The 19,252-nt window shown below is 36.0% G+C and overlaps 1 protein-coding gene across 11 annotated transcripts in view; it reads left to right on the top strand.

Moving 5' to 3' along the window:
• MYT1L (myelin transcription factor 1 like) overlaps positions 1-19,252 on the top strand; it is a 305,938-nt gene that overhangs the window by 164,912 nt on the left and 121,774 nt on the right. For all 11 annotated transcript variants that reach the window (XM_027797859.2, XM_027797865.1, XM_027797864.1 and 8 more), the window contains exons 3-5: positions 9,484-9,538; positions 9,721-9,754; positions 10,052-10,114. In XM_027797859.2, coding sequence (XP_027653660.1) covers positions 9,484-9,538; positions 9,721-9,754; positions 10,052-10,114 — 152 coding nt within the window. The remainder of the gene's footprint in view (positions 1-9,483; positions 9,539-9,720; positions 9,755-10,051; positions 10,115-19,252) is intronic.

Genomic DNA, 19,252 nt, shown 5'->3' with positions numbered 1-19,252 from the left:
CACAGAGCAAGCAGCCTGGTGTGGGAGCACACTTGAGGACTGGTTAAAGAAGGACAGTGTGATTGCACTCCAGCTTCACAGTTGTACTGGCCTTTCTTCACAGCTGCATGTGAAAGCACAGGCTAGGGCATAGATGAAGAGATTTAAAATTAGATACTAGGACCTGGCTTTTAATACTGTTAAGTACTTACAAGTTTTTGGAAGACAAAACTAATTATTTTATTGGCTTATGAAAAACAATGAGACTCTGGAGGGATTTGAATTGCTCAGCTGTGGGGACATATTTTGGATCTCTTCTTCCAGATGGAAGTTTCAGTTCTGTTATAGCTCATGTCCCAAAGCCTACTCACTGAGCATATCCAAAGTGTCTTTATAGAGATACAAACTGATGAAAGGATATCTTCTCTCCCAGTAAAGTGCTCTAGATCCGGTGCTATTTCTTCCTACCTCTAATTTCCACACTACTTTCTCATTCCTCATGTCTAAGAATGTAAACAAAGTAATGACAATGATGCCTAAATGAGCCGTGTACACTTCAGGTCTTTTCCACTCTAACTAATATAAAGCCAATGAGAAATACTTGAAAGTGTTTCCTGCCTTGCCACCAGAATAATTCAATGAATCCCAAATGTATTTCCTCACAAAAAGAATATATGGTGAATTTGTGAGTTTAACCAAAATTCTGCTTATTTTGGCCTTCATTTAAAAATTTGGCTGCAGCCTGCACTGTTCATCTGAAAACTGAAAGATTGGATTCCCTCTGTAGATTATAGAAGGAGAATGACTCAAACTCTGAGAACAAGTCCTGAGGATACATTATTCTACTGTTCTGCAAGAAGGACTCTCCTTGATATTAATAAAAGCTTTTTGTGTTCATCACAAGTGGAAGAGGACAAAAGAGTAATTTATATTCTAGTCATCAATTTGTCCACGTGCCTGTTTGGTCACTTTGTAATACGTACCTTCAACTTGTAGCTTTTATCTTTGCGGAGCTCCCTCTGGAACTCTGCTCCAAGAGGGCCTGGTTATATGCTGGTGTTTTCTTGAAGTGAATATTCAAATAATATAATTCTCTTAGAAGTTTGCCTTTTTACTGAAAAGGGTGCTATAAAGTATTTGAACTAAATTTCAGATGTCCATACCAACAAGGCACGTGAGTTTGGGGGGAAAGGGTCTGAAAGAACAGGGAAAGCACTTTCCCTTCTGCCTGAGTTTTCCTTAAGTACTCCAGAAGCTTCTTAGAGTAACTTTTTGTCCTGCAGGTTTGTTTCTCTTTTGTCTTGTGGATCTTACAATCAGAAACAATGCATTAAATATATTTGGGAGAATCATACAAATTTGCTGTCAAAACCCAGATCTTGAACATTATTCTGCTCTTTAAGAGCAGTACTAGGCCACATTTAATTAAGAGGATTGAAATACTAAGAACTGATTTTAAAGAACTGACTATGTAAATATAGTTGTAGCAGGATACAAGAATACTGTGTCAAAAGCCCTGTTAAAGTTGAGGTAAATTACATCCACTGTTCTCCCCTCATACACAAATGCAGTCATTTTATCCTCAAATGGAATTACAAGGCTGTGATTAGTAAGGCATAAATCAAGGGTCATATATTGTTTTAGATTCAGGTTTGGTCTACCCTACTGACATTTAGGGGAGAGGAAGATCTGCTGGAGCATATTGTTATAAAAGTTGCATCAGTAAGTCCAACTGAAACCTCCGTGGATTGAATAGGAAGCTCTACATTGACTCCAGTGATCAGGTCTTTTGATGTCATATGGAAAGTCAAGGTTTTGTACATACACGCTGAGATCAGATTTAGGTTAACTTGATCTGCACATTTTAATTCCCCAGAATCTTCACACATGTTGCCCTGATGCTTGATGGTAGCACTTCTGGATGAAACTGTGCATCGACGGCCATGGTTCAGTCAAATAGTTTGAAATATAATCTTATTAAAAAAACAAACCCAGAATATAGTGCCTAAATCCTGGGTCATTCTAGATTGAGGAGCATTGAGGAGCGATGTAAGGACATACACAGTTTTATCTTGGTGTACCTCTGGAATAGTGCCATAACTTCGTAGTTTCAGTACCATGGTAGAGATCACGTGCTAAGTATTGATTATTTTTAGTTGTCTAATATAAAGTTAAATTAATTTAATCCAGTTCTTCAGTTAACTTGTATTAATATATACTCTGCATCTTTAATTTTTAGAATTGCTTTTTCTTTCTTCATGAATTTTTTGCAACATGCAACATGGGTCATGTTGCATAAATTCAATTAACACAGAACTCCAAGAGAATTGCACAAAACAGAGGAATAGCTCCTTAAAGTAAATTAATAGATATATTGCAAAAAATGATGTCACATATTTTCGGTTTAAATCTAGGATATTATTTTCTTATATATTTTACACAGTGGTGTTTCCAATTGTAATTTGTTTGTCTTTTATTATTTGAAAGTGGAGGTTAGTATACTGAAAGAGTATAGTTAATGACTTTCATGTAGTGAAAGTATGTAATAAAGCACAGAGATACTTGGGGACCCATTGAAGTAATTGGGAAATGTCACATTTATCAAATAGGTTCAACAGCATTTCACAAACCATATCCAGCTTCTAAAAACTTACTCAGATTATCAGGTGCAATACTTGACAAATGTCATTAGAAAATAAATTGCTTTTGGAATACACAGACAGGCTGAAAAAGTTATGTTAGAACTTGGATTTACTTGCCATTTTCTAAGGAGAGCAGTAGAAGGTCAGTTTACAATTTGTTTAGGAAGACTGTACAAAGTACTAAAATAGTATGGGATACACTGCTTACATAAACTACCCATCATTTTCCAGGTTATGTTTGATGATGACAATATAGAATCATTTTAAATGTAGGAAATACATTTGCCGTGTTTTGTTTCATTCTTTGAGATACTAGATTTAAAAGAAAAATTCTTTACATCCTTCCATGTTAACTTCCACACAGAAGAAAGAACATGCTTTAAGTTATAAAAATAAATTCTGAGCAAACCTTGGCTATAAAAGTAGTACAGGAATCTTACCTGTAGAAATTTGAATCTTGCATCATGGCTGGCTGAAAATCTGCCTTTACTGAGTAACTCGTCTGTCACAGGGAGATGATTTTTTTAACTGCAACCTTTTTATATAATCAACTCATTACATTTTCAGGAAATCACAATTTTTGTCTCTGAACATTTTATTTTTATCACGTTATGATCATGTCTAATACTACTGATTAGGGAAAAGCAAAATTTCAAATAATTTTAGCATCATACTTGATTGGCAGTAACAATTATGCAGTAATTCTAGTATTTACCAGTATTTGCCGTGGATTTTTTAGGTCCTAAATGATCGTCTTCTATCTTTGTGTAGCATAGACAATGATTGCTATATGAATGCTCTGCCTCTGTAAACACTGGACAGTTTTTGAGAGTATTTGAGAATCCAGGTTTTGATTTGAAGAAATCTCGGTAAGGAAAAAATTGGGAAAGGAAAATTTTAGAAGTCCAGATTTAAGGCTCTCAGTTCATTCTTGGCTTTCTGGACTTCTGGTACATCATGGCTAGAGGGAAACAAGAATAATATTCACTAAGCAAGCATTGGCTGACCTGGAAGTTTTGGAACTTGGGACTGAACATTGCAGTCTCCATGCCTCTAGCAAGAAATTCAGATACCTTGAGAATTCCAACAAGAATGATCAGTTTCAGGACTACCTGCCTGCAAGGGAAGAAAATGCTGAGCTACTTCCCCACAAGGGAGCAAAAATTGCCATTTCTCCTGGAAAGGAGCCTAAAGCTTTGGATCCCTCACAGTTGGTAACCCTGAGGAAGTCCATATGGTAGATATGTGAGCATATATAGAGATAGGGAGAGTAGTGCTGATTGTGAAACTTTTGGGAGCTTGGTCTCAGATAAGTCTATGATAAGACCTGTAGCCTTAAATCTATAGACTTTAAAAACCTGTAGACTCCATCAGGGTATTTGGCAAACTAACAGAAAAATAGGTAAGGTCTTGATGAAAACTTGCCCTCTATTGTTAGAAGTTCCTGACCATATCTGAATACCTCAGCAGTTTTCTGGAAAATTAATACTGCCTGAAAGGTTGTGCAGCTACAGATCACATTCTGCCCTTCAGCTACAGCAGCACAGAAATTGCTCGTGTTCATCTGGCTGTCCAGATCCTCTTCACTGTTACTCCCTTACAGATTATGATCTTTGGTCTTTCAAGCATGCCCCACATTCTTTGTTCGTAGGTACAGCACCTTGGAATTGGTATGTTCTTCAGTTGAGTCAAATCTGCCAAATGACATAGGCCAGTGTATGTAACTGGCCTGTCTCCAACACAGTTTATCACTCCATTAATTTCTGTGTTATCTGTGTATTTCAGTAGCATATAATCTTCCAGAGTACTGGTGAAGATACGGAATATTATAGTACTAAAACATATACCTGCGGCCTTATATTAGAAAGGCTCTTATTAAATACACATTTTTAATTTTTTTACATTTATTTTTGTAAAAAAATAATTTTTATACAAAATATTTTTTTCTGGAGAAATATTTGTTAATAGTTACAAATATGTTGATTAACAAAGTGCTTATTTTATTGTCTGAATGTTCAGTCAGAGAAAGCAAAATTTTAAAAGGTGTCTAAGGATATGATATCCTAACATAGCTATTTTATCAACAAATTTGAATATTTGAATTATCATCAAAGACCAGTTTCAAGTAGTTTTGATTACAGATTTTTCATGCTGAAGTGTAGACTGGTGCTAATTATGTCATCATCTTGTATCCCGTATCAGCTTTTGTATGATGTTACTAAGGGTCAGCGTCAGGAAGATTAACTTAGTGAGCCACACCAGTGGCTCTCTCAGCACTTAGCAGAGATTAATTTAAAAAGTTACAATTTTTTCAGAATTATTTTTTTTCCCCATTTCTCCAGCATTTTCCAAGTGGTCCAGGATTGTTACATATAAACAGCAATGTCTTGCAGAACTATGGGGCTATGTTAATTTTGAGGGGTAAATGTTGTCTGGGACTTTGTTTTTTTAAATAACAAATAGCTGATTTTTTTTACTTTTTAAAAGTTTTCTTCTTGGTTATTAGTACTAGCTAGTAATTATCTCCAAATAATAATTAAAAAATATTTCCTTCCAAATATATATGTAATGTCTTATTATTACTGTGTTTACCATTCAACATTTGGTCTTCGCTGATATTTTTTTGTTCTGCCTATTGATAGTTTATGTTTACTAGTAAACTCCTCTACATGTGTATACATGCATATGAATTATTTTTTAAACTGCATGATCTACAAGTTGTTATTTTAAGCATTGGATTGTTGAAGAGGAGTTATTACATTTCTCTTCTTTTTTCTTCTCTTTTTTATTAGTGAATCCTTCTGATGTGGTTATGCACCTTTTTTAACATTTTAATGAAGTATTTTTCAGCTGCCTCTAATCACAGTCATTTTATATTAAAAGATTCTCTTCTACTCAGTTCGTCTTACGATTATATCCAGCTTTCATATACTGACACTTTTATAGCACCTTGTGTTCATGTGTGCATGTGTGTATTAGTTTTTGGGATCAGATTCTGTACATTAAGACACAAAAAGTCTTAAATGCCTGCACACAGGTGACCACACAAGACTTTCTTTTTTCATTTTTACCTAGAAAAGTGAGATTTAATACAGATTTTCCTTCAGCTGGTAAAATAAGTTCTTACACGAGAGATTAATCAGATACAATTTTTCTAAACTTCAAGGATACTCCTATGGTTATACTATTCACCTGCCACCCCATAAGAATCATTCACTGCAACACAGATCTTTTTTCCTTTCTGTTCTTTCCAATGATAAAGAAACTATTCAATCTGTTTCATGTCCTATTTGATTGTCTTCAACAAACTTTCCAATATAACAGACCTTCTTTTGTACCCCATCTTGTGATTTATTAGTTAGAGCACAGATCAGTGACTACTCATGGTCTTGTTTCTCTAAATCTTTGATAATACTGATGCAGAGTTGCTAGCTCTGCCTCTCTCTGCCCATCATCCTTAAGTAAGAGATATCCAATAATTTGATTATTTTTAATTATGGATTACCAGGTTTAATGTCTACCAAGACCTTTTTTTTCTTCTTCTCAGAATTAAGAACTTAGACTTTTCCTCTTCATGACTAGAGCTTCTCTTTGTAGCCATGTTAAGAATTTCTTCTCTTCCTACTCCTGATGCCTTGCTCTTTGCTTTCATACATGATCTTTTAGGTGTCTTCTCTTAGATACCAAGCTAAAAGTACCTCTAGCCAGCCTGTCCTCAATGTCCATGAGTTCTCTGGATCAGTGACTGTATTCTACAGAACTGTAATGCAAAAGTCATGAATGAAGTAGAACTACTGAGGTGATCTCCTTGTGAGTCACTAAGGTCCACATTTCCTCTTTCTGCATGTGAAAATGGTGAGGAAGTCCATGTTTGTGTGAGATTAATGGCCTCAGGAGCAGAATTTTGTTCCTGGCCATGGAAATGCCAGGGGTGCATCTGGGGATTGCTATGGCAGGCTGGCAGGTGACCATCCTTTCACAGAATCAATGTGTGTCTCGTAGAATTTCAGGAAATTGCTTGCTCCCAGCTTCCAGCATTGAATATGTGGAGGGATGAATGCTGAAGGTTTGACATGACAGACAAAGTCTTGAAGATCTGTAAGTGAGCATATAAATAACGTCAAAGCAAGATACCATTGGCTAAATGTAGGCACCTACCATCATTTGATGAATCCTAGAGCATCCAAGACACATGTTGCTTTATATGACAGGACATCTAGGTCACAGACAAAGGCTGGTAGATCTGTGCCCTTTTGGAGAAGCAGCAGGCTATGCAGCATACACAACAAAATTTAAAATAACACTGCATGACTGCAGCTTTTACAATCCTTTTTCATGTCTTTGATTTGCTTCTGGAACTGGACTTTGTGGATCCTACAGGGGCTTTTCCAGATTAGTGATTTCTTCTTTGATTGTCAGTGTAGTCAAAATTGTACCCACAGCAAAAGAAGTGCTTATTTTTGTTTAGAAAGACAGGCAAATCTGTTTTGTAGTTTGCCCCTTCTAAATTTACACAGACTATCATAACAACTAGGGCAGCATTTCCAGGTTAAGATCATAACAGTTCTTTAAGCAGATTTTTTTAGTGGCATCAAATGATGCTAGATAATGTGTTTCAAACTTTTTTAAAAAACATACTAGGCTGAAGATCAGGTAACTCCACTTCGGGTTTTACCAAGTCATTATGCAAGAGTTACAGAATAGCACAATGTACTGTTTTCGTATTAGTAAAATGAAAATAGTATCATCATCTAGTGGGTAATTTTTATATTCCAGAGATGCTGTTTTGTGCTTTGATATGGCAATTTGAAAGGCTTTAAATGCATATCTGATCTTAGGAGCTGAGAAGCCAGTCAGGATGTGAACGCAAGGTGTAGGATAGACACTGCAGATGGGTTAAAGTTTAAGATTCAGTTTTGGTGCCTGTAGTTAGCTATCTACAGGCATGCTAAGTGTCTCATGCTATAGTCAATGGAGGGCTAGACAGTATGGGCAGAGGTGCCTAGGAACTGATTCTGTCCAGCCTGAAGTAAAACCTAGTAGCTGATCAGAGGAATCGTTCCTCAAGGACCAGTGGTTATGTTCACTAGGATTAAGTTCAGTTGCCTAAGCATAGGCAGCTGGTGCCATTTCTGATGCCAGAGGATATCTGAAAGATCAATACAGGGTTGGCAGATAAACAGAGGACCTACCTGTACCCTTCTGTACCTTGCTGGACTGGCAATTGAAGGCTTGATGGGATACCTTATGATATCTCAGATAGCACTATTGGTTGACGATGATGGAAGCTTGTGCTCCTAATTTATATGCACACTTCTACGTGTAGGTGTCTTGATTTAAACATGAAACCCATTTTGAGTGATGCAAAGGTCTCCATCAGAAGACTGCACTGAAGTCCCCTGCTAGAGGCTGGTTCTGTATTAGCTTTCATAATATCTGATTATTTTAGAAGGTCATTCCTTTAGTGTGGAATAAATCACACTATCAGGAACTAAATGATGACTATAAACAAGCAGAACTACATTAGTGGCATAAAGCCTTGTGAGGGTGACCCTTTTTCTCCACCAAATTCCTGTCACCCACAAATTTTGTTGTGCTGACACTTTCCTCCTGATGTAATGGGTTGAGGGAGCTCTTTAAAAGCAGCCCTTGATTTCTTCCTTGTCGGTTACTTCCCACATTATTTGTGTTAAGGTACTGACCAAAGAAACCTAGGTGATTAAAGGGTTAACTGCAAGTCGCTTGGACCTGTTTCCATGTTTTTGCATGAGATACGTGACATTCTTACCAGATATCAATCCAAGGGTGTTGCTATAAACCTGTGATTGATTTTTTTTTTTGTTCTTCCTGGGGGAACTGGAGCCTCATGGTCGATTGCTATGCTTCCTGACCTTTACAATATCATCTCTATGTATGAACCACTGCAGATCCATCTTGCCATACTATTCTTCCACATCCAAAGGAGCTGATGATACAGATACTGCATATATTTTCCTTGACACAGTCTATCAATGTAGTTCAGTGCAATCTGCTTCTGTTGAACAAGATTTTAAACTCTAGCTTGTAGTCTTAGGCAGTTTACCTTTGAATGTCTGGTGACAATAGTACATGGAAGATCAGAAGAAGCCAGGTGGCCCTATGGTAACTACTGTAGATCAGTGTTTATGATGTTTTCTGAAGTCTGCCTGCACCCCTGCCCCTGTCTGGTCAATATTTAGGACTGCAGTATATCCATTACCGCATAGAAAGCTACATTGGATTAGCATGCTGTTTATAAAATGAAGGTAAAGATTTAGCCATATGTAGCCAGTAAGCACATTCCTGAAGACTTGAAAAACACATCTAAACAGTGAAACACCTTGGGAAAGGTTGTAATGTCATGTTAAATAACATGAAATCTTTGAAGTTCTAATGATAACTCTTTATCTCCTTTTCAGTCATTATTCCTTCTTTTCCCATTGCAAAGTGTTTGGTTAGAAAGCAAGCTATGGTGTGTGACCTATTGACTTCCATTTTAAATTCTGTAGAAATGTATTGAATCCTTGTTTCAAAATATATGGGAGTAATCAGGGTTTTATGTAAGAAATATCCCTTTGAAAAGAGGAACCAGCACTAAGTTGCACACAATTTGCTATGAAAGCGTGACATGCAAACAGACTGATTAAAGCAGAAATTACTGCATTTTCTGTTTTTAAATAAACATAAAGATCCTCAAAATCCCTTGTAAGGTGGACTTTCCCTTACAGGATAAAATGGAGTTAAAATAGTGTCAATAAATTGTGTGAGAGACTGTATCAGTCTGTGCATTGATAGTCTGTGCATGCAGGATAAGAACATTGACTGCCTGCTAATCTATTCCCAGATGGAGGTGGATGCAGACGAGAAGCGCCATCGCACACGCTCCAAAGGTGTTCGAGGTACGTCTCTTGGTTCAGTAAATCGCTCAAGGCCCCTGCTCAGGGTGACCTTCATCCTCCAGAATCTCTTTGCACGATTCATTCTGACCCTTTCTTTTACACAACCTTTCTGGTAATTTTCTATAGAAGAGGGGTACTTGTAATAGATGATAAATTTTTATATATTTTCCATCTCTCTGCAGTTCCCGTGGAACCAGCCATACAAGAGCTGTTCAGGTTAGTGCTCTGAGTGTAAAATGTATCCCCATTAGCAATTTAGAAAATTCATGCCTTTTAATGGGTATAATGCACTTTCAAGTTCATTGGTGGTTTGCTCATGCCCTGCTGCACTGATGAAATTAATTCCCTCGAGACTTGCTAATAAAAAGCATCCCCTCTTTTTTTCCCTTCAGTTATTTGATTTTTCTTTCTGTCTTGGTTGCCCTCCATTTCTGTAATACCTACTGCCTGCTTTTAGTATAATCTTTCTGCAGCACACCAGCACCTATATAATTAATTCTCTCTCTCTTGCAGCTGTCCCACGCCTGGCTGTGATGGCAGTGGTCATGTTAGTGGCAAATATGCAAGGCACAGAAGGTAATATCTGTAATTTTTCATAATTTAGTGAAGGCATTTGGTAAACAAGTTAGCTGGCATGACCTTGATAAACCAAACAATGATAAAAATTAACAATTAGACATTCTAGAAACCATTAGGATTCTCTGCTTTTTTTTCTTTCTGAATGTCACACAGAATCTAACTCACATTTTTGCTGAGGTAACTTATTCTCATTGTCAATCTTCTCTCAATTTTTTGCATACAGTTCTCTTGCTTATGTGTTGCAAATTAAAATTTGGCCCTACTGACATGGTGGCGCCAGTGTGACTTCTGTTATTTAGTGTATTTTATAACTGAATGAAAATGAGCTTCTTGAACATTTTAAGTTCGATGATTAGGTTAGATTCAGAGGTCAAAGCCTAAGACAGATCAGTGATAATAAGACTTCAGTGTTCAAGTGTTATATGATAGTTATAAGTACCTTTACTTCAGTTTCTAAACCGTATATGTGGAGACATTGCCTTAAGAAAACATTTTTAGCTGTTTATTTTTAATAATATATCAAGGTAGCATATGTTATACATACTACATGTGCTTCAAATTAATTTAGAGCTCAACCTTTAAATTTCTGTGTCTGCAGTGTCAATGTTCAAGTGTTGTACATCTGTGTAAACAGCATTCCTTTCCTGAATCATTTGTCTGTGAATTTCTTCTGCAAGATTCTGAAAGTTTAACATCTCTAGAATACATGATTTTTTTTCTCATGTGCTGTGCATTTCATGCCCATTGTAGGAGATAAAATGGCTGATGTTTGATGATCTCTTCTGAATAGAGGGAGGTGTTCAAACCAGTGTTAAATTCTGCTGAAACTGTTAAGATTTTTTTTTTCATTCTTGACTTTTTCAAGTTTTAAAGCACTTGTGGTGTTTATAAGAACACATATTTCACACCAGATCTGATAACTTCTTTGTCATGAGGGCATACAGCTTTTATGAATTAAATTGAAATTATACGTTTGTGGTTAAGGCATTTATTTGAAACAGGAAAAGTTTCTAAACATACATGACAATCCACTCAGTGCCACTTAGTCCACTTATGTGCCTTTTTTCTTATCAGTGACTGAAGCTTCGAGACAAGTCCAGAAAATACCTTCAAAATTAGAACAAGAAAAGCAATATACTTGATATTAAAATTATTTGGAATTACATTTGAACAATATAACAGAAAATAATTGTATCATATATTTTTATATATTGTATAATTATATATAATTTCTTTTCCTAATATTTTTCACTTACAAAAGTGGTAGGGTTTTGTGGTTATTTGAAGGATTTGGTTAGATTGGAACATTGATTTAGGAAAAGTAACCAACATTTTTCTTAAATAATTCTTAAATTCACTTGTGACTTCTCTTTTCAAATCATGTTTTTCTTTTGTCCATTTTCTTCATGCAAACACAAGCTTCATCAGTAATTAATGAATGGCACCAGAACCGTCTTTTCCCTCAGAAATTGCATGAGTAGTCAACAGTTAAATGACATGATTATAACATCCTTTCTAGTTACAAGATTGTAACTGCGTATGTTTCTTTACACTTCATGGGATTCATGTGCAGATTTCAAAAACAAAAATCTTGAAACATACAGAAAGAAACTCATAAGAAAATCTGACCTCTGAATTGCTCTAACTTCAAACTATGTGTCTGTGTTTGTGTAAAACCACCCTTTTGGGGGAGGGGGAAGGAATAGATGTGAGGTTTGGAGATTGCATGCAGTTTTGAGACGTTAATTCCATATTTTGCTTTCTTGACATGATTCTGGTATGTCAGTACACGAACAGACTGAATCTCAGAGCTGTTAATTAAATGAAATTTTGGGCAGATGCGCAAAGAATAAAAATTGGATATACGTCAAAAATTCCCTTTTTTTTACTGGCTAAAGAATTTGTGGGTTTCTTATGTTTTCTTGTCACCCTGATTGCCAATCCACTAATCAAAATATATTTAACCAATATATGTCTTATTTAGTATAAAACCACAAAATTCTTTGTTGAGGTTTACAACCTACATATCTATTTTCTAAAAGAGCAGTAATATGTTTATCTAGTCAACCAACACCTAGTAAATTTAAATTTTTGAAAGAATCTGAAGGAATTTATATTTTTCTTTTTTCTATTTTGCTATTTGGGGGGAAAGACCCTCAAACATTTCTATCAAGGAAATCAGACTGTCTTAAAAATTTGATATGTTTAAGGAATTGCATGTTTCAGCTGATGCCTAACTCAATTCTGGTTAGACCTACAGAGCATTTTAATGAGGTTAAGACCTTTCTATTCACAATGCCAGACTGTCTCATTATTAGGAATGAAATGTATTCCCTTCCACTAGATGTAGTCAGAGCTCTCCAGAATTCTTTCTTCTATAACATCTTGAAGTCTGTGGAATTTTATTTTTTTTTAAATTGTAATTTTATCCTTGTAATATCAATGTGACAGTGAAAAACATGTTCAGATACTACATTAAATTTGAACTGAAATAAACAGATACTTTCAAATTTCCAGACAGCTTCGGGGATGAAGTGTTCTGCTGCTAAAATATTAGGCAGAAGTTAAAGGAAATTTTTATCATAGGTTTTGTAACCCAGTTGTGATTTTAGTTATGAAAGAGCTGCAATGTTAGGGTTAGCTAAGGAAACGTGCAGGCTTTATAGGTCATTGATGCTTCCTTTGAGGTGTATGAAAATACAGGACTAGTACTGGTTAGGGTAACAGCGGTGACAGCTTGTTGTATCATTTCCATCTTTCTGATTTTTTCTTTGTGTAAAACTTAGTTGGAAGTGAAGCCTTGTATGATTTAGTTGATACTTTGCTATCAGTTCTTAAGTTTGGTGCTTAATTTTAGCTTGTTATTTGGGCGTGCTAGTAACTAAGATGAACAGGTTTCTCTGCAGGGCACTTTAGGGTAGGGTGCTGGGATTGCTAAAATAATTTGGCAAAAGCACCTCCCTCCAGTGACTGCACAGAAAGTTCAGAAAGATTAACATCCCAGTTTGGGCACTGAAGGTAAGTGCCCAAAGTTAGGTTGTGTGCCTACCTTCTTCAAAGCAGATTCATATCTCTCTTTTTTTTATTTTAGCAATACATAGAAACCTGAAGCTATCCCTCTAGTACACTCTATGATGCACAGCATGAGGCAGTGCCTCAACACAAGATTTTACACAGATAGGACTTCAGTACCTGTTGTTTATGTTTCCAGGCACCTAAGGGCAACTGAACCACTCACAGATCATGCAGTTAAAGAAAATGCATGTATCTTTAAAGCATCAGGTCTTAAAAAATAGAAGGAAAAACAAAAGATCTGAAACCAAAAGCAAAACAAAGCCATAGACATGTTCAGATAGTGGCGGAGACAACAAAAGAATTCAAATCTTAGGTGTGAAAATCAGAGCCTCTCCTTGGGCCGTGCTCCTGATACCGTTTATTTTATTCATTTGGTAACTCTTCAGGTCCATTGTGTATAGCAGCATAATAATCAACAGTACTTTTATACATTCAAATCTGTGAATTAATTTTGAACAATAAGCTTGGTCCAGATCCTTGAATACTTTTAGCTGTGAACAATCCATCTGGGTGTATAGCAGTTACTCAAACCACACCAGGAAAGTGTTCCCAGAACTGTGTTTTCAGGACGTCTGTCAGCTAAGTGTCTGAAAAAAAACATAATCAACTTTAAAGACAACAGGACACATTCTATGTATACAAGTATAAATATAGAAGCAAGTCCAGTTTCTGGTCTAAGTTCTGCAGGTGCAAATCTCATAGTTACTCTGGAGTAACTTGAGTGCAAACTGGCCTATGTTATTTACTAATTAGATGTGAATGATGGTTTTAGAAATATTACACCCTACTATGTTGCTGTGCATTTAGCATTTTTTTTTAAAACACATCGTAATACCAAATAGATGTCTATAGTTTGCTGTGTAAATAGGTATGTAGACACATCATAAAAATCCTAACTAGATTCCATTAAAAAAGTACTGATTACGTGCAGTGGCCTGTTTTAAAAGCTTCTTAACATCACAGTTTAATTTTTTCTCAAGTAACAAAAGCAATTTGATTCTGTAACAGATTAATCACTTACCAAATACTACATGCTTCAGAATGAAACACATTCTAACAAATAAAAGCCCTGAAAAGAATCTTAAGCTGGTAGTGTGGCACTATGTATATTAATTTAAGATTCTTTTAATGCATATATCGGTGCATATCTGAAAGTATATAAAGCAGTTATATAGAAATTAAAGCAAAACAGAAAGTTAGTCTGAAATAATACGCATCAAATTTCAGTGAAGGATGGATTGTTAAGGCCAAATGACAAAACCTTCAGAATTAAAATGGAAATACTGATGGAGCTTCCACTATATCAGGAATTTCCATCTGATTGCTGAAAATAAGGATTCAGATGAAATGAAACAACTTAAACATTTCATCCACCAAGGAATTTGGCATCCCTTTTCTTCAGTTCATAGTGTATTTGCAAGGGATTTTTTTTTCATTAATCTCTGATACAATGTCTAGCAAAAAGAATTGAGTCTCAAAAATGAAGAGGGATCATAAAATAATGTTTGGATCTATAATGTATGAATTGTCCCTAACCTTATAAAATATATTGCATTTTAATTTTCCACCAAATTTCTCAATATCATGAGTTCTTTGTTGCTTTACTAGGCTGTCTCTGTTTCTATTACATTATACAGATAGAATTGTTTTGTCCATTTTTTAATTTTTAAGCATGAGATTTGTCACTTCATACAACAGATTATTTGAAATTATAAATACCTTAGAGTTCGGCATTGCTGATTTGATTAGGAAAAGCCCCACATACCCATGTATTGCCTTGGCAATTATATACTTTAGTTTAGTCATCTATATTTTAGAACAGAGTAAAATAATGCAGGCTCCCAAACTTCGAAATTAAAAGACTCAAATGTCTCTCTTTTATTAGAAAATTATTGAATTCTGTGGCTTGTTGTGCCATATTTCTTATTCAAATTTTTTCATTTCATATACCTTTTCACCCACCAGTTTGATTGCCATGGCTGCAGCCGTGGGTGAATAATTGCCTGTCTTCACAGGAGCATGTTCTGGAGCTAAAGTCGAGTGCTTGCTTCCTGATGTATGCCTCATTTGAATTCTGCCGACAGCCTAGGGGCTGTATTATTCATGCCTTGACAGATAGCACTCACTAAAAGCATTGGAACAGGGCCAGGTACTGGCAGAGAGATAGTGGAGCATTGCAACTTGCAACTGAGAGGAGCATCTATAATACAAAAAAGAGAAATCCTCATACCTCCCTTTTACTGGTCTTACTTTGATGGAGAATTCATTTGCATCAAAATAAAATACCCTAAAAATAAATACATTTTTTCTAAACCACGCTTGAAAGTTTAACACAATTTTCCACATTTAATTGCAAAGCTGATTTTAATTAGTAAGGCCCTGCATGTGAAAAATGAAGATTCACTTGGGTGAGTGTAACACATTGCAGTGTCTGCTGAATGCTCTAATTAATGTATGGCTGCTGTACAACGGGGTGCACTGTGGGATATTTATGAAAAATTCTGTGCACGCAGCCAGTCTATCTGTATTTTAGTTCTTGAATCCACAAGAATAAATAACTTTTCCCCCTTTATTCTTTATGAGACATCATTGTGCATGCCATCACTCCATCCATAAACTTTATGGCATGCCTGTCCTTTTTACTATTTGTCAATGATATTATAAATCAGAAGCCAGGACATACATATTTTAACATTAATTTGATAGCAGAGCATGGTTGCACGCTGTGCAGAACCTGAGGTCCACTGGTGCATTTGAGTTAAAGCCTAACCACAGCACGGTGAAGTCCTTACTGTTGCTTGCTTTTATGATACTATGAAGGATCCTACTGAATGCTGGAAGTATAGAAAAACTTATATTCATTTCTCTCTTAAACTGATAGTCAACCTTTATTATAGTATTAAATAATAATAAGATGATTCGCTGGATACTTACCTGAGGAAAAAACATACTCTGACATGGCCTATGCAATTTAATTCTATTTCATTTAATGGTATATTTGTTAAAGGTTTTAGTACGTTGTGTTTAATGCCAAGAATATTATAAATGTATTTTATATGAAGTAATCCACCATTCAGGGTTTGTAAAAAATGTTAGTAAGTGAAGTTTCATTGCTTTGTTAAGTTCAGCTAAAGAGAAAAAAGTAAGTAAACAAATACAATAAGCGAAAGAGCATAGGGATTTTCAAACAGAACACTGCAAACAATAAATAAACTTGCTGACAGAGAATCCATAATGTATTAGAGGTCTGTATTGGCTGCTGTCTGGATTCAGCAATATATCCTTTGTCTGATTGTTGATTAATGATTAGAAGGGTGCAAAGCTGGGTCTGAAACGTCAACGAAATATACACCAGCAATTGGCGTGTGGCTCTGCATGCTAGTGGGCATTGTCTAGAGGTGACTACACAAAGGAATGACAGTTCAATTCCTCCTACCACCATCTGGACTGGGAATAGCAATTTCAGTGGCAGCAAGTTGTACTAGCCTTATAAAGCAGGGGGTGAGGGATAAAAGCAGAGGCAGGAGTATGGAGAGTGCTGACCCAACTGTGCAGCAGCAACAAACAGTGAATTTGGGATGTGGTTTCTGCAGTGGGTCCCCAGATTTGTATGTTGTCGAAATGTCGTGCTCACTTTCTTTCAAATGGCAGGTGCTGGGCATAGTTCTCATGCAGCAGTCCACTTACTTACAGCCACAGTGTTTTCTGTGGAAGGATCTGTCTGGAGATGTTACCATCAGCCACAAAATAAATGAAGACCATGCAGAAAGGATGGGGAAAAAAGTTATTGGGGAAAAAAATAACCCAAACCTTCCCGTAATACTGGGGAGATAATTTCCCCAACAAGATGCTGGAAGTAGGTATACAGTTTTCCTTTGCCTATGGGAAATCTATTTGGTTAGCCTGTTAGCTTTGCTAAGAACATTGTGTTCTCTTAGGAGAGAAAGAAATCATTTGAGGTTGAATAATTTGTGCTTTTCATAATAGAAAATTGGATCTACAGAGTTGATTTGCACATGATGGGCAAGACATTTATCTCCCTATGCCTCTGTTTCCCCATTTGTAAACAGAATTTCAGGCATCATAAGATGTAAAGACAGAAGTATATATGGGGGATTATTACAAACATGGGGCCCAAAACTCTCTCTCTGGTATTTATCTTCAATTTAAATAAAGATCTGTTAAATGACCGTTGATGTCAGAGGAAGTCTAAACTTACGTTTCAGTGCCTTTTGGATCAAAACATTTTTCTGGATGATAGAGCAAAATTAACTGATTTTTAATGATAAGACAATTTTACATTGAAACTCAACCCTAGTTTCCCTATTTCATAATTTGTGAATTATTTCTACAATGTTTCTGTAAAAATAATGATTCTGAAGTTTAAAAAGCTGGAAGTATACAAGAAATCTGTTTATTAATGTGTATTTTAGTGATACTGCAGTCATGGCTATTAGCCTTACACTAAACCAGAAAAAGCCATGATCAACACTGTGCACAGGGTTCTGGTTACTAAGGAGCTGCCTGCATCCTCCTACCAGCAGTTCTGAGCAGCAGCATAGCTACAGTGTGTGCAGCTGAAAGGTGTCCTGTGGATTGCAGCACCCAAAGCTAGGGGTTTGGAGTCGGGAGAATTTACTGGTGAATACTGGCAAATAGATAGACAGGGACCCCCATCTTATTCGTTGGCCCAGTGTCCATGCCAACACAGATATTATAGATGACTTTGTAAAAGTTTTATCCATAGGTGGCACCCATGCTATCAGAGAATAGCATTGCCCTGCACCTTATTCTACCTCAATAAGGTAATTTTACCTCAGTAAAAATGGTATGAATTCTGTTAGAATCATTAAAAAAAAAAAAAAAAAAAAAAAAGAGGCAGGGGAAACCATGTAAGTAAATAATAAATAAAGATATAGTTATCTTTTTTCTTTCAAATATACGTATTTTATAAGATCAGGCACTCTAGTTATTACCTGGGCTAGCAAAAGAATATGAAGAAAACAAGAAACAAACTCAGATATGAAAGAACCAGAAACCAAGGTTCAAATACCTTCTGCATGTTCTAACTCATTAGACCATGCTAGCAGAAAAATCCACATAGATGTAAATGTAAAAATAGGAGAGAAACGGGCCAAAAAAAGTAAAGAAGTGAGAAAACAAAAACAAAGTTGTAGGAAAAAACAGAATAAAGAATAGTTTGCTGTGGGTTTTTTTTCCCCTAAAAATTACACTATGATGTGTCTTTAAAGATTTATATTGAAGTTTTTCAATAAGTTGAGACAGCCCTTTCAAAGACATCACTTCTTATTAGTGGTTGATATGAAGTACTGCTTCTAGTGGTGTCAGCTCAGGACAGAGAAAAGAGAGGTACTCCTGTGCTATCTTTGATGACAATAATAAATCTAAATAAATACATCCGCTATATGGAATCAAATGCCCAGGGGACAGATAGCTCCTGAAGACATCCTTAGTGCTATACAGCTTAGGACACTTTAAATGGCCATAACTTCAACCAGATGAGTGGACCTAGCAAGTTAGTTTCCTGGCTGCTCACTTGAATCGCCTTCCCAAGAAGATCTTGAAGCTTACTGATTGGATGAAAAGGGATTGCAGAACCTAATGTCCTTTCATTATTTGCAAAAAACAGCAGTGCTGCAGTATAAGTATGCATAGAAGAATAGAGATGGGGTATAATAATGCCTAAGAGAAGTTATTCCTGTGATCTAAGTTAGGCCTGTGTATTAGATCTATGATTTATGATAAAATTTGTAATACTATAAAGCCAAATGAGACAGGACAGGATACGATTGGCTTTAAAGGCCAATAGCAGCTATTTAAAACAGCTTTTTTAGTTCATTTCCCTGGGACTGAGGCAGATTTCTCTGCCTTTAATTTTTCTATTGAAAGTAATGAGCAGGCCACTAAATTGGATGAACAAGTAGTGGATGAATGCTTTCTGTCCAACTGATACTTGTGAAAGAAACTGATGAGTGATATGTAGCTGCTACTGTTTTTCACCTTTACAGTGTCTCCTGGAGAAAATCTTACCGATACTTG

Source organism: Falco cherrug, chromosome 6 (assembly GCF_023634085.1).
Source record: "Falco cherrug isolate bFalChe1 chromosome 6, bFalChe1.pri, whole genome shotgun sequence".
NCBI lineage: Eukaryota > Metazoa > Chordata > Aves > Falconiformes > Falconidae > Falco > Falco cherrug.
The sequence above is the reverse complement of the archived record's forward strand: the minus strand, read 5'-3'. Positions and strand labels throughout refer to the sequence as shown.